Source organism: Ixodes scapularis, unplaced genomic scaffold (genome assembly GCF_016920785.2).
Source record: "Ixodes scapularis isolate PalLabHiFi unplaced genomic scaffold, ASM1692078v2 PGA_scaffold4__175_contigs__length_147842914, whole genome shotgun sequence".
Lineage (NCBI taxonomy): Eukaryota > Metazoa > Arthropoda > Arachnida > Ixodida > Ixodidae > Ixodes > Ixodes scapularis.
In genome coordinates, this window is record NW_024609879.1 from 77,636,209 (window position 1) to 77,652,259 (window position 16,051).

The 16,051-nt window shown below is 46.4% G+C and overlaps 1 protein-coding gene across 1 annotated transcript in view; it reads right to left on the minus strand.

Moving 5' to 3' along the window:
• Window positions 1-5,088: 5,088 nt before the first annotated feature.
• Window positions 5,089-16,051, minus strand: part of LOC115316357 (lactosylceramide 4-alpha-galactosyltransferase) — a 32,935-nt gene continuing 21,972 nt past the window's right edge. The window contains exons 4-5 of the mRNA XM_042293613.1: window positions 10,116-10,457; window positions 5,089-5,440 (exon numbers count right to left, since the gene is read on the minus strand). Of these exons, the coding sequence (XP_042149547.1) occupies window positions 5,089-5,440; window positions 10,116-10,457 (694 nt within the window). The remainder of the gene's footprint in view (window positions 5,441-10,115; window positions 10,458-16,051) is intronic.

Consider the following 16,051-nt stretch of genomic DNA (forward strand, 5'->3'; position numbering starts at 1 on the left):
ACCCCATGAACGCCTCTTGTATGGAGACCTCGATATCCCTGCCGTTCCCTATATTTTGGGTCACAATCCCTCTGAAGCGATCCCACTCGATGATAAGTCTCACCTCTCAGCCTTTCCTCCCTGCGCAGTGTGCTACCTTCAACTCGATGGGGTAAGGGTCGCTGCCCAACGTGTCCCACTATGGATTCCACTCGAGGGTCAGGTCCCCCGTGGTCCACGTGAAGTACGGTGTGGTATCCTTCGGTCGCTGCTGCTCAGCAAGCCTCGTCTTCACTCCAGTTTCATTTTGAAGCTCCAGACCTTCACTTGTCATGGCTCGCAGCAGTTCCCTGCCCTTTTTTGTATTTGCTGCGTGCCCCATTTTTTGTGGGGCATTGAAGTCCCCGGCCACAATCAGTGGGTCTCCCGGCTAATTCAACTAGGCCGCGGATCCAGCTTGCCGTCTCTCCGTCCTTTAATTTGGCTCTGGGTCTGATGTATATAGAGGCGAGTACTAGCTTAAGCCCGCCATGTTTGACTTTCGCTGCGATGACCTCCCTGTCTCTAGAAAATAGAACGGAAGTGTCAAGCTGCGCCTGTGGTGGATGCCAAAGAACTCCGATAGCCCCCCCATTCCTTCCGAGTCACCGGGTTCCTCTCCCATGGGCTTGGGACGGTCTCGATGATAGGTGTTAAATAAAAGTTATAGCACGGTAGGGTCACGTTCGGGCTTCTCGTTTCTCGTCTTTGTTCGTCCGGACGTCATTCTTCTAACGTCGTTCATGTCTGAGTTCCGCTATCTCTTTCTTAATTTTGCCTAGTGTCTGGAAGATCATCTTGAAGCCAAGTGACATCTCCTCTCGAAGTTTGTTGTGTTCAGTTTCTGCGTCGAAGGGTGATTTGAGCGGTCGCTCTGCCAGCACCTGAGTTGCCTTCGGTTAGGCCCATTTGGGCATCCAGGCCAGACACTTGCCGTGCTCTTCGTGAATCATTCCTTGCGTTGATTCCTGACTGGCTTCGACCCTGAACTGTTCTGCAGGTGGTCTTCGATTGTCCGTTGCTGCCGCGGCATTGCTCTCTCTTTGTTGGCAAGAGAAAGGAGGCTGCCTGTCCTAACTATCTGAACGCATTAAAATATGTGAAATTAGCCTCGGAAATCCCCGGTGTGCTAATTGCGCACTGGCACTTTTATATTTTGCAACGCGTCGGTTATTTTTGTTGTGAATGTGTCTCGCCATTAGCTCAGGACAATTTGCGCATTTCGTTCTGACCATATTTGCTGAAGAAGTGAGCTCGGAGAAAAGCAACTGGCCCCCTAGCACGAGAACTGGCTCAACCGTGCGCGTTCCAAAGAAAGCTCGTGCAGATAAAAACAAGCAAAGGACAAGGGACGTCAAATTCAGGATATAGACAATTGCAAGCATGGCGCCACAAGTGGTGCCCCATGCGTGCAAGCGCGTGCAACGCGCGGGTGAACGTAGCTTCGGCAAGCTCGTAACGCACGGGCGTGCCTGCTCGAGCAGAGACATTGCGGCGGTCAGTCGCCCAGCTTGCGATCGTCTATAGAAAAATACCTTATTGCATCAAAGCACCACCACACACGATTTCTAGCATTGATTTACAGGCCTGGAAGGCGATCCCACCGCCATCTGTTGGTTCAGAATCACACTAACCAAAAGTGGGGTTGCACCTTAAAGCCTCGGTCACACTGCTCGTACATCATACAAAAAGGCGGTCTGCAAACACGAGTCGGCGAAATATCCGTAGTTCTAATGCCGCGTGCCAAATTACTCCTCGAACTCATTGCCCCGCGGCATTTGAAGCCCGGATCTCGCGATGGCTCGCGTCCAAAACTGTATTGAGATTGTCTTTTGCATGATGTATAAGGAGTGTAACACCGGCCTAAAGGTACTTTAAAAAGAGCGACTATGTCAATTCGAAAACATCCACATTCCGTATCTATGACCACTTACCCAATTTGTTGCCTTGATGATCATTCCGTTCTAGTGAATACTTTTGAACGCGGGCACTGCATTTAGAATCATTTTCATATTTGTGCGACTACACTTCTCACGTAAAGCTGATAAAAAATACCGTGTTAAAGTGAAAGCACCGAAAGTTAAAGTGAAGCACACCGCAGCGGGGCACCCAAAACTGGAAAGAGTGCGTGCCATATGCCACTCTCCGCTAACTTTAACAAAAAAAGGGTAAAAGGAAAAAAAAAATTAAAAACACACCGGGTCGGAAAAAAGAAATAGAGAGACCGGATCTACTCGTCGCCTTTGTGCTCCTTTGTCTTTCAATCAGGGGTCGGTGTGGCGTGTGACACTTATGAGCATTTGTGTCCGGAGGCAGACAAAAACCCAAACTTCCGCCGTAAGCACGCGACCATTTGTGGTTCTGTTTCACGCGTTACAGATTTCCTTTTGTGCAGACGTCCTGCTTTCCAATAGCGCAGATGGAAACAAAAAGACAGTCGCTTTGACAGTTAGACAAAGAGCTGCCGAGTTACCTCTGCCGACTGCGCAGCCTGCGCTCGTGTTGCGCTTGTTTATTGAAGCACTGCTTCAAGCATATATATGTGTTTAATATAAATTTTATTTTCAAAGTATGTTAAGATAGCCTTAATGTACAATATAAAATCAGAATTGACTCGGCGATTATATTTATACCCGAATACAGAAAGTTTGGGGTATTCATATGCACAACAAGGATAGAGAACGGCGTACATATTGTGTGACGAGCGAAGATAATTTTCCCCCTTTGCAGAAAGGTTAGACATAAACACAATATTTTAAGCATTGGATTTATGCACTGAAAACGTACTCTCCTGCGCACTATAGCTTGATTACTGCACTTTTATTTACAAACAATATAAGCAAGGAATGTATGCGATCGCTTTTAGGCAGTGTTGTACACGTTCATCAAAAAAAGTAACGAAAGCTCGTTCCTCGTTCCTTCCGATGTTTGGAACGCGTTCCCTTACAAGTTCCATGTGTGAAAAAGGAACTCGTTCCTGTTACAGTTAAAGAAATGGAACGTATCGTTACATACACGTTACATTTGTATTTTGACGATTAACATATACATTTAGATAAAACAAAGTGGTTTTTGTTGTTTTTTATCTATCCCATCAAATGCACCAAGAGAAGAAGACAATCGGAAGCAGTGTTTCATTTGTTGATATATTCACCATTAAAAATCTCATCTTTTAACCATATTTTATGGTGGGCGATTCATGCGAGCCCAATGTACTGTTACTCCACAATGCACCAACGTTTCACAACAACCTCACGCGTTTCAATCTAACAAAGTCACCTCTTCGAACGTAGCAACAGTTGCTTCTCGATGTAGCTGACCGCAAGACGAGCAAGTGAAGAAGGTAAGGCTGTTGGAAGGTCAGTCTTGAAAACTGCAAGTCCTTGTTCATGACGGTTGATTCGTTGTTCAGTTGGAAGATAGGGAACGGAAGATAGGGAACAAGGGGAGAAGAAATAAAAGTTATTTTTGTGTATATTTTATGTCACAAATATTCGGGATACAAGGATGCGTTCGATATCGGGTAACCTCCTCTTTTGTTGTTACTGTACGTCTATTTGTGGAAGTTCAGTGATGGCTGCAGTCGGTCTTAGATTTCTGGGTGTACGAGGATTCGTGGAAGCAAAGAAAGTAGCTGAGTTTGAAACATCTCTCTTTCTGTGTATTTCCTTCGAGTAAAGGCTTGGCTTTCTTTACCGCAGTCTCGGGCACTGAAAAAAGAATCGATGTCCTCTAGCCCTCCTGCACCCGACTGTCACCAAGGGAGTATCACACAAAATTAACCATATGGTATATAACCAAAAAATTAACGAAATCCTGCTTTTTGTAGAGATGGATATTGTTTTTATACTTTTAGAATTTCTGTTTCAGAAATAAAATACAAATTACTCCACTGGACGAAAAAAAAAGGAACGCCGTTCCTTTTTCCGTTCCAGTAAAAATGTAACGCGTTCCCGTTCCAGTTCCACCAATGCAAAATGGAACGGCGGCGTTCCTTCGTTCCCCTTAAAAGGAACGCGCTCCAGGAACGCCGTTCCTTTGAACGCCGTTCCGTACAACACTGCTTTTAGGTGCTAACTTCTTAGTGTTAGCACAAGGGACTTGCTATGCATGCAAGCCTAATGAAGAAATATACAAAACTTTATAACAACTGAAATTAAATTCCCAAGCACTCCATTACGTCAAACGTGGTAGGCCATAATCCAAGTCGTAAAGTTAATGATTGTATTGTGTAACTTTAGCTATAACTACATTTCGCTATGTACAGCGCAGCCAGTGTCTTTTATGAATCTGGAATAACAGAGTAACTAATACGACGATTTTTTATTCGGAAATAAAGCGACAATAAAAGAGAGAGAGTGGGCCGATGGCTTTTCATATGGAGATTGGTGTCTAATGTATATAGTTAATTGGTTGATATGGTGATGCTTCGAACGAGCCACTTTCATGGGTTTAATATGTTTATATTTGTGTGGCATTTAAAATTTCATGGCTCATTTTGGGATACCCTGTGTAGTTATATTGCTGCAGTTGTGGCTACCGCCCTTGCACCTTCGTAACAATCTTCGGGCATCCGATACTGACATATTGTGCGGATGAAACTTGTGCACTCAATCCCCCAAAACGCCACTTCATTTTTTTTTCTCTCGATTTCCTGGTTTCAGAAAGCAACACTCCGGCACTCAAAGGCTTGTCTTCAATGGTCCTTTTTTATATCTGCCCGAACTGGGATCTACACTACAAATAAATATATTAAAACGGAAGTTGTAGTCTATACCACAGCTTTCCAACTGTTCCTGCATATTTCTCAACTAGTTCTCATGTATTTTCAGTATTTCTGACAAATTGAACTAGTCTATCGTTTCAGTCGTACCAAATTCAGACAAAGTCCGAGATGGGTATGGTGCTGTAAAAAAATAGCAGCACAACCGTGTCATCCGCAGACGTCGTTAAAAGACCACAAGCATCATGAACCAAGGACTGCTGCAGGAGAAAATCTTCGGTTTCAGTCGTGTACATACACGTGGGTCAAACACCACCAATCATCGTATGTCTGGCGTTTCCTTAGACTCACAATGCATCCGGGTTGTGCGCCGTCGATAAAGCGTAGACTACTGGGCAGAAGCTTTTCATGAGAGCGTCGTACGCCGATCCTGGCTCCATATACGTGGACTTGCTCTGCGAGTTCCACAGGTGAAGCGTGTAGCTCTTGGAAACGAGCCGAAGAACGTGCGATGCGGACGATGCCTGAAAAAGTGTCCTCCATTCTGTGTAGGGCACGGGATAGAATGCCTCGTGCGGCAGCACAGTAACTCCTGAGCACACGTTGAAGTAAGGTGTATGCATCACTGGCTTCTTGGGACACAGTCTGTCTAACGTTCGTTCCAGAAGACGCGGCCCGTTGTGGGCAAATAATTGGGGCCTGCGTAAAGAAAGAAAGAAAATATAAAACATGATCTCAGGATAACAAGAATTTAGCTTCCAAAATCAGACATCAGGATATTTTCCGTGCCTTTTTCTACTCTTAAAACTTCTACGCGTCATTGCACCCAAGGATACCTCTTACCTTACACTTCTTAAAGCCCGGCCAGCGAAAACCAATTGTCCCTCGCGGAAGATTTCTCTCCTACACTTTGTTTCCCCTAATAATGTACAGGGGGAACAGTGCACCCGCAAAACAGTCACTCAAGTCAACACACACACAAAAGAAAGATACACTTATGAAGCGCTGCGTAAGTGTCTCTTTCTTTTGCGCCCAAGAAATGTCGTGCATCTCAGAGAAAAACGCCACTCCAATTAGTGACTCCCGCATAATTATCAAGGAACAATCTAAAACCTGATGGAGAACAACCACAACACGGTTGGAATCGTTCTTTGAAACCATTGACAATAAATTAAAATATGTATTGTATATTACAAAAAAACGATAAATAAAAGATATCAAGTTTATGATAAGTTGTCGAAGCATTTCTGCTGTTTTAGGTGCTTTTCGGGTGTTCCCTTTGCTTTTTACGAGTTCAGTCAGAAAAATGGACATCCCTCTCACCCCTGATGAGTAGACTAGATATATACTGAATAAGTCCGGAACAACTGAGTGAATATAATGGTAGAGATGGAGATCGAATGTGCAAGTTTGGGGACTAGGCTATATTAAAATGAAAATATACGTGACTTTTTTTTTTTTTTAAGAAACGGGTTGCGAGAAAGAAAGGAAACAATATTGAATTTCCAATTCACAAACCTTTTTCACTGAAATAATGCCTCATTGCCAGAAATGTCGTTGCTTGGATCCCACGAAATTTTCCTTTTTATTATTCTTTGATCCAGTTAACGTTATGCTCCCATACTTATTGTATTCGAAGAATGGAGAAAAGTAAAGCTTCATTAATTATGTTTTCTTTGTATAACCTTTTCATCTGGTACTGTTGAATTTCAAGTCTGCACAACAAAATCTCTAACATTTATAGATTCAAATAAATTTATTTATAGATTGTGACAGCATCTTTATTTCGAATTCGTATTTTATACCCACAGGTGAATATATTCCGAGCCACTGATATTAAACTCTGCTAAAGTAGAACCGCGCACAAAGTGGAAACATATCCCGGCATACCAGCCTAAGTGCTCTCGTCAACAGCTAGCTTCCGATTCTCAGTAATTCGCTATAGCTGGTTGTCAGGAGAAAAAAAAGTAATTATGATCCCCATCAGAGTGCTCATTTTCACCTGCCGGTAGTCAAGACTATGAAAAGGAATATCTGTCAATTAAACAATAAAGAAAACACAAGCGCGAAAGAAACTTGCGACTACCCTGGTGCTAAATGGGTTTTCAGGGAATGTTTTCTTTAGCTTCAAGACAAACAAAACGTACTCAATATATTGAATAGTATATTTGATTTCTCTATACTGTATAAGTCAATAATTCTTATGTTTTACAGTTACTTCAACCTGCCTGATTGTAAAGACAGCGTGACAATAAGGCATAGAAGGTTCCAGTCATAAACCAGATATCCAACCTCCAGTTGGTGGTCATCATCCATGGGCTGTCTGGAGCTTCAAACCCTGTCAGCCAGCGATATGTTCAAACTACTCAGCCCCCAGTGCACAAATTTGGTGAACTTAGGCGGTCCACTGTGTGATAGGAGTAAAACCAAGAAACCTTCACCTTATTCGTGGAGAGGCAAACTACTCGCGAGCAAAGCAAACAAATTAACAACCACTTTGTAATAAAACAATATCCACCATTGGTATACTCTCATTTATTTTAGACGTGACAGACGACAGTCCGACTGTCTGGTGCCATCGCTACTCCTACACTACAGCCGTCTGTCAAAGTGCATGCACTCTTGGTAACTTCGTCAAGTGGCAAAAGGTGCCAGGCCAAGAAGCTCGGACCACTGCAGACGTCTGGGAACTGACATTTCAGAGGAAGGGGAAGGGGGGGGGGGGGGGGGGGGAGGGGGGGTCGCAGGCTTCGGAGAATATGACACACCAGCAGGCAAGATATTTTGCACGACACGCGTTCAAGACTTGGTGCGGATTCCACCAATGGGCATCACTGACATAACCTGCAAAATTAATTAAAACGCTCTCATCAAACAATGCTGCGTTGCTAGTTCAAGCTGAAACCCTGACCAGGGATCATAACTTTCACGAATGGTTTTCATGCTACATTCACTGTCTGACAACATGGCGCCATCTAGAACTTCTACCAGCCATATATTCCGAATTTTGCTGGCGTTCTGCAAGCATTGGGAACACGAAGAGTAAAATAGATGTAGAGCCCTGTCGCAGCCCTAATATTGGGGAATATCAAGCAAGCGTGCGCCGCTATTGTACGATTTAGCGAGACTTCATTGCAAGGAAGTGAGCTTAAAACGACCTATTCCACAGGAGCCCATTTTCCGGATTGAAAATTAGAAGGTACAGTGAAAGCACCACCGGTGGGACGTCATAAATACATTCGGACACATCCCAGACGTGGAGGTTGACTCATTCTTTATGCACAGCTGTGCAGAAGTCGTTTTCGCTCTCAGATGCGCACATGTCCAGCAAACATGCGTGTTATTACTTTTATTAAGATGAGTACAGGAAAACAACAGAACAAGTTGGACAACGTAATTTTAATTTTCTCTCTGCACGCGGCTAACTCACTTATAAAGAAAGCACTAACGACGAAGAAGAATTACACATACCGTGGTCGTAACGCTTTATTGCCGGCAGCTCTTTTGCAGAAGTGGCAGATGTTAGCACGAGTGTGAACGTGAATGCAGGGTTCACGGGGATCTCGATATGTCCCAACGCCAACACAGCGTGTTAAGTTTGTAAAAATCCTGCTTATTAGTTAAGGTGATTTTTGTTAGGAAAGCTTATCTTTCCAGAGTTGCGTCGGCATTGTTTTTTTTTTAGCTTTCTATATTTGTGTCGGCGGGGCCAGAGCGGCCGCGACGCGGGAGCGGTTCCCCCCGCGGTCGTTAAGAAGCCTCTCGGGTTTCGGAAGCCCGCTCGGACCGGGAGCGGGACAGCCCGCGCTTGGAGAGGCTTGTAGCTTTTAGCCGAATGTGTCTGTACATAGAGGTTTTTGCCGCTTACTATAAAATGGTCGCTTTTTACCCGTTGTAATAATTTAGCTGTTGGCGCCAGCCCGTCTGCGTAAAATGCAGGGGTGGATTCTAGAAAGAATTTGGATTTGACCGTTGGAAGTGCTAGGCTGACAGCTTGTCGACCATTGGAGAACAGTGTACCACGTGGGAGTGGTGAAATTTGAAGGGATTGGTTGGACCCTGAGGGGAAAGGAGGCCCCTACGAGGCTACAAAAGGATCCCCGAGAGGGAATCTAGGGACTGGCTTCGATTCGATTTTGGGAGACTGGGAACAAAAGTACGGGGTTTAATTTTGGGATTTTAACTCACTGTTGAGTTGATTTGTGTCATAATAAACGTGGCCACACTGGCCACCGTAAAGTCAACCAACGTCGCAATGTGTTCAGCGGGATCGAACAACTTTTAGTTCTTTTTTTTATTATCAACTTCCCGGGGGGCTGCCATCGGGCGAGCACCGTCATCGGTCGTCACCATCCGGACCAGGACGCGCCCATCCCCATACCACCAGTTCCAGGCCCTCCCTCGGAAAGTTGACTCAGCGCATGTGCGCACTACCTAGAGGAACGCAACGCTGGGTGTTTCGTCGGTAACTCACGATCGACGCGGTAACAACACGACACTAGGGAATTGTAGTAGACCGTTTCAGCAGCCCGCTAAGCACCCGGATAGCGCTCCGTAATCCGCCACAAGACCTTGAAATATGCAGACAAGGCTGGCAGCGCGCATGCGCAGCTGCGCCGTTTTCTTCGGGGATACCGTAGCGGAGGAGAAAAACGATCTACTACAATTCCCTACTAACACAGCTGTGTTCGCAAAACGGTAAGTGGCAAAACGAGCACGGCTTCGCAAGACAACAAACTTTGCCTTCGCGGCCTCCCCACCACGCTCTGGACGACGCGGTAGCAAAATCCTTTTTGAATCGTCTTTTTGCCAGCGGCCGATACTCGTACAATATTCCTCATTCATGTCACATAGATACTAATGAACATAGCCGAGACTTCTTCCCGGTACAAAAAGGCACCTATTAGTAAAATTAGACAAGGCCAATCGGTTTCACGCCGAAAGAGACCACAGACGGACTCGTCCCGTTTTCAGACGAAACAGTAAGGAAACGAAACATCAATGTTTTGTCAGTTCAGGCGGTGGCGGCGCGCTTGGTTTACCCGTCTCTGCCCCGATTTTCAAAGGGAAATTTTCTCATTTGAGCATCTATCCGATAATACGCAAAATCGTCATTCCGTTTATTTTTAGGAGAGACCAAACATTTATCCGACATAGCCTTTTAGGTGCACCTACAACTTCCTACTCTCTATATTACCACGCTTGCGTAGCTTCCAATAGCGAGCCAAAATATTTCACGAAACCAAACGTTTTACAAATATAGCACTCAATAAACTATATACATAGTCCACAGTGTTCTACGTTTTTGTAAATTATATATATATATACTATGGGCATCGGTGGTTACAGGATAAACGCACAGAGATCAACTTACGTGTAAGCACGGGCGAATTCCACTAGGCAAGACGCAAGGAAAGGATGTTCCTTCTGAAACCTCATTACTCCATTGCCGACCATCGGAAACAGCTCCCGGCAGAGACTGCTGGTGAGACCAGCCATGTCTTTGAGCACCATGACATCCAGGTCTGCATAGGCGCCTCCGTACTTCCAGAGGATAAGGAGCCGAAGCGCGTCGCTGAAGTGTTCCGTCTGGAAAGGGCTTGCCGTCCAGAAACTGCTTGTGTACCAGAAGTCCAGAGGCGTGCCGTTTACTACGCTCCCCACGTCGATTTTGAGGTACTTGAAGTTGGGGAGCGTTCTCAGGTGGTCCATATAACTGAGTGTGGTCGAGTTGTGTGCTATAGTTAGATCTCAAATAATATCTACCCACAAATATTGGTTTAGACAAAGATACTAGTGAACTAGACTGAGCGTTTCATGCGGAGACCACATAATATACACACGGGCCAAGCGTGAGCAGAATATTTCATAGCCCACACCCATGTACGAAACACATTTAGGTGATAATACTTCGTTCGAAGAAACGTCAAGATAATGTTTGGCGAAAGCATGCCCCTACCAGATGGATGAATGAGTATATCAAGGCGTAATGCTGACCAGGACACACTTGAATAGGGGGAGACCTGTCTGTCGCGCGCCTTTCCTATGGGAGAGCTACTGGAGCTATAGTTGACGTTGCGACTACAAGGCGGTGCGCAAAGCCCCCCCCCCCCCCCCCCCCCCCCAGAGCCGTATATTGGGAGAGTTTGGCCAGTGGGTGTGGCTACGAAGGCGCCGGAGAGGAGAAAACTAAATGAAAGGGAGGAGAGCGCCGAAGGAGCGAGAGAGAAAGATGGGAGCAGAGAAGGGACGACCGCCATTTTTGAGCAACGCTGTCTGGGACTGGTAGGAGCAGAGCACTCCTGAGGCTACGCGTCGTCTGCTACTGGCCGACTTCTTTTTCGCCTGAATAAAAGTTTGTGGCCATACGCCGAAAAATCTTAATTTATTAGCTTTTTAACCCACCGAGGAAGAAAAGAATGTCATTTTCTTGCCAGAGCCAGCGATATAAAAGGCAATAATCGAGATTTAGGTGCCGATCCAACGCATTCCGCCGGGCGAATGATCGAAGATGGCGGCTCTCCCCACTCAGCTGGGAGCAGCGGGGAGTTCACGCGCATGCGCTCATGCCTCTCGCTCTGCGCCGCGTGCTGATTGGCTCACTCGGGAGGAGCGCGATACGGCGGCGAGATCATAGACTGACCAAACTCTCCCCATATACGGCTCTGCCCCCCACCCCCCCCCTCCTCCATCGTAAGCTCCCTCGATATAAAAACATCGAAAGACTTCACCCTATCGTTTTGAATGGGGAAGGCTGCGCGATTAACGGTGCGATCCTGAAACCTGTGATTTTGACTTACAGGCGTCTATTAGAGCATGAAAATATTTAGCACAGGTGCAGCTTTTGTGCGCAAACATTTCCTTTCATTGAATTCACACAGAAAGAAATAGGTATATACAGTATTTTTTAACATTAGTTACAAAACAAATTCTGTGCATGCTTCTTATCGAAGTCCTACACATTTAACATCTTTTGGGAGGTCGGTTTTTCTTTTATGACCCACTTAGCCCGGTGCTCCTTCATTATGTTTGATGCAATCCTCGCCAGGAAAGGCCTCGTGAACTTCCTGAGGACGAGTGTAGCCAGGGCGGCTCTGTGATCTCGTGAGTCGTTGACCCCACAGGCAAATAGGGGGTTGCCCGCAATGGCCAGCCGAACCTTTTTAGTAAACGTCAGCACTGGCTTTCTCAGTGATAATAACTTCCTCTCGACAGAATTGACTTTGCTCTGAACCGTTCTCAGAAAGTTGACGAAACGGGGGCTGGGATAGTGCGGTACCCCACGGTCCAGGTTGTCTGATATTGCAACGGTTGCGCTGTTGTGTGGAGGGGACTAGAGCTGGTGGAAGCACCTGTCTCAGGCAATGCTGTCTTCAGCCATCCCCCCGAGAAAATCTCCGATGAGCGCCAGCGTGCCAGTTTGCCGTCCTGGAGCTGGAAAACCTACCAAAAAGTTGTTTTGCGTTTTTTGCTAGCTCACTTTTTATAAACGATAAAATGGTTCCTTATCTGGGAACGTCTGAAGTTCTTTTAAGAAGGGTTGCAAAACCTTCTTTATATTTCGCGATGAGGCAGCAGGCTGCAGTCCCATGGCTTTTGCAGCGGCGCACCGATATCGAACTCTGAGTCTTAAGTGCCCCTCCCGCGTGTAATGCCCGTAAGAACCCTCAAAGATAACAAATGATGATGATAATGATGACAAAAATTTTGTGCAGAGAGGAGAGGGCGCCTTTGGGCATCCGTTCGGTCGTTGGAGCCGCTCAGCTGCCTCACCGCAGAAAAGCGCGACTCTACATTGTCTTTAATGAACTTGGACGTTAAAACGTACTTGAATCCTTGGTCCAGCAGGTGACGTGTGTACAATAGAGTAGGCAACGTTATGACTGCCAAGGCTTCGTGAGTCTCGAACGTTAGAAATACGCTGACCGACAGTGTCGTTCTCTTCCAGTTTTTATAATACCCGAGGAATGCGTTCTCGAGCCAAAATATCGAGAGGTTCATCGGCTCTACCTCGGCTCCTCCGAGTCAACATTACTCTCATTCACCGGGGTCGCCGTCCGTAGCAGATAAAATTATTGTGTCGCCATGTATAACTGTCACAAATGCTCTCAAAAATAGTTACACGCAAAAAAAAAACGAATTTATACCTTTTTAGTTTGTGCGACAGTGGGGCGAGTGTCGCAGTGGGTTTTCTAGTCTGCTTTCAATTGTTCTTTTTGTCGATCGGATAAGTCTCAAACATGAAACACCGTTGAAACCGCTGCGGTTTTCAGCTTTTTTATATTCACAATCTATTTACAGTCATCTGCTGTAAAATACAGCGGGCATAGGACGGTGCCCCCGGTATCACTTGGGTGGCATTGGGAGCTCTTTTCACCTTTAAAAGAAAAGAAAAAAACAAAACAAAGAACAACATTGAAACATGTCCTGACTGCCTTTTGTTCTTCGAGTACAGCATGACGCGAATATTCTTACTGCTCCAAATGACTGAGATGAAAAAAAAAAAAAAAAAATCGGCACTTACCCGCTTTCGAAATTTTTTCGATCAATTCTTCGCGGACACTCAATAATGGAAATTCGTGAAACAAAAATTCTTTGCCCTTTTTGCCACGTGGGGTACACCTCAGCATACAACGGTGTACCATTTACCCGCTGTTCGAGTCGACACTTAAATTATCATATCGTAATGCCCCTAGCGGGGGTCGTGTGCTCTAAATATGTGACACGACTAATTTAAGCCATTTTCGCGTCGCTAGAGTGAAAAGGTTTAGCTCTCGGTGACTAAAAACGTTGCACTTGTGAAGTTTCGTCACGCCAATATTCAAGTGTAGAATAAACGAATGTGTGCACCAAACCAGTGCCGACTTGCAAGAAACAGCGTGTCAGCTGAGACGGGGAAAGAAAGCACTGCCAGAGCCAGCGCTCAAGCCGAGCGGGACTCTGCGTGCCAAGACGCTCGCGCGCCCCACCCTTTCCGCTGCTTTCATTCAGCCTGCCTCAGCTTAGACGCTGTTCTAGCCGACGTTACTGGAGCAAGCTCAGTTTCACAGCTCCGCCTGCGACGAGGGCTCAGTGGCGGTCACGAGAACTAGCAGCGCTGCAGTCGAGCCTTGCTTCCGGATGTCTAGCCCTCCAAGTTTGAATAGCAATACTTGAGCTTGGGCGAGTTCACGTGGGCGAGTTCTAGGGTTGAAGCTCCTTAGGGGTTAGCCATGTCCGTATGTCCGTCCTCCGTCGGGTGCACGTGCTCCTGCTCGTGAGCTCACCCGCTCACCTGCTCACGAACACATGAGCACGTGCTCCCATGCTCGTGTAGGGCAAAAGAAAAACAACCGCTTCTGCACGTGGTGAATGATGTTGACTGGGGCGAAGCTCTGGTGGTGCTTGTCTGCGTAGACGGTGAGCCGCGGCATGCCGAGCCTTTCGTTCGTTTTCATCCATGTCAGAAAGATAATGTGTGGTATGGAACGTGGTTATGTACGCCTTTGAGCATTTGACGCAGCGTGACATGGATGAAAACGAACGAAAGGCTCGCCATGCTGCCGCCCAGCGCCTACGCAGACAAGCATCACCAGAGCTTCGCCCCAGTCAACATCATTCACCACGTGGAGATGCGTTTTTTTTTTGGTTCATACTAACACTTCACAGCGCAAGGAAACAGACGCACACAAAAATAAATTTCAAACATTGAAAGAAAGAACACTCACAATGCGCTGACTCTGACCTCTGTTGTGTATTACACTTCATCTTCATCATCCTTTTTTTGTTATTACAGACATGAAAGTAAAAAAGAAAAAAGAAAAAAAAAAAGGAAGTTCTTAACAACGCGGTGGTAGTAGACGACGCGCGAGACAGGGAAGCCAGATCCGACTGCAGCGCCGCTAGTTCTCATGGCCGCCACCTGGGTAACTCGCCTCTGCAGGCGAGAATAGGGAGCTGCGAAACTGAGCTTGCTCCAGTAACGTTGGTTCTAGCAAGCCGGCCCAGAGCAAACTGTCACCGATACTTCAGCTGCACAACCTATGCACGAGTTCTCGGACAAACAAAAGCATTTCGCTGAGCTAGGCTCACGAGCTTGTGCCTTTGTCTTTACAGCAGACATTTGTGAGTTGAAGTAGAGAGGCCGATATTGAACGCTTATTTTTACGCTTTAAAGGTCGTTTGCAATATTGTGACGTCGCGGTCTCCTGATTGGTCGACGCTGTGTCGTACCTTTAGTTTATGCGCAAACCGCGGGGGGAGTTTTCGGCGCTGGCGGCGGCCTATGCTCCGCCCATTGTCCAAACTCTCCTAATATAGGGCTCTGAACAAAGTTACTGGAGCAAGCTCAGTTTCACAGCTCCGCCTGCGACGTAGGCTCAGTGGCGGTCATGAGAACCAGCAGCGCTGCAGTCGAGCCTTGCTTCCGGATGTCTAGCCCTCCAAGTTTGAATAGCAATACTTGAGCTTGGGCGAGTTCACGTGGGCGAGTTCTAGGGTTGAAGCTCCTTAGGGGTTAGCTAGTGCCACTAAATAAGCTACGCTTCAGAGTAACGACACTTGGCCATATTGTGGCTTAAAATCATGGTGGCCAGTTATCTGAAAGCTTTATCTGAAATCACAGGAAACGCTTTTCCGTCCTCCACAAATGTTTAAACAGACCGCGACAGAGAAAAGCAATATTACATCAGCTTCCTAACACCGAATCCAATGCTGAGGAAGTCGCACTTTTGAATCATGACGATCTGCAGTTGCGTCTGCTCTGCAGAGGCCCCAATATGGCGGCGCCCACAACAATGTCGGGAAACGGAGTGCCGATACTCTAAGCGCATCTCATATAGTGGCTCTAGGGTTAGCCATGTCCGTATGTCCGTCCTCCGTCGGGTGCACGTGCTCCTGCTCGTGAGCTCACTCGCTCACCTGCTCACGAACACATGAGCACGTGCTCCCATGCTCGTGTAGGGCAAAAGAAAAACAACCGCTTCTGCACGTGGTGAATGATGTTGACTGGGGCGAAGCTCTGGTGGTGCTTGTCTGCGTAGACGGTGAGCCGCGGCATGCCGAGCCTTTCGTTCGTTTTCATCCATGTCAGAAAGATAATGTGTAGTATGGAACGTGGTTATGTACGCCTTTGAGCATTTGACGCAGCGTGACATGGATGAAAACGAACGAAAGGCTCGCCATGCTGCCGCCCAGCGCCTACGCAGACAAGCATCACCAGAGCTTCGCCCCAGTCAACATCATTCACCACGTGGAGATGCGTTTTTTTTTTTTGGTTCATACTAACACTTCACAGCGCAAGGAAACAGACGCACACAAAAATAAATTTCA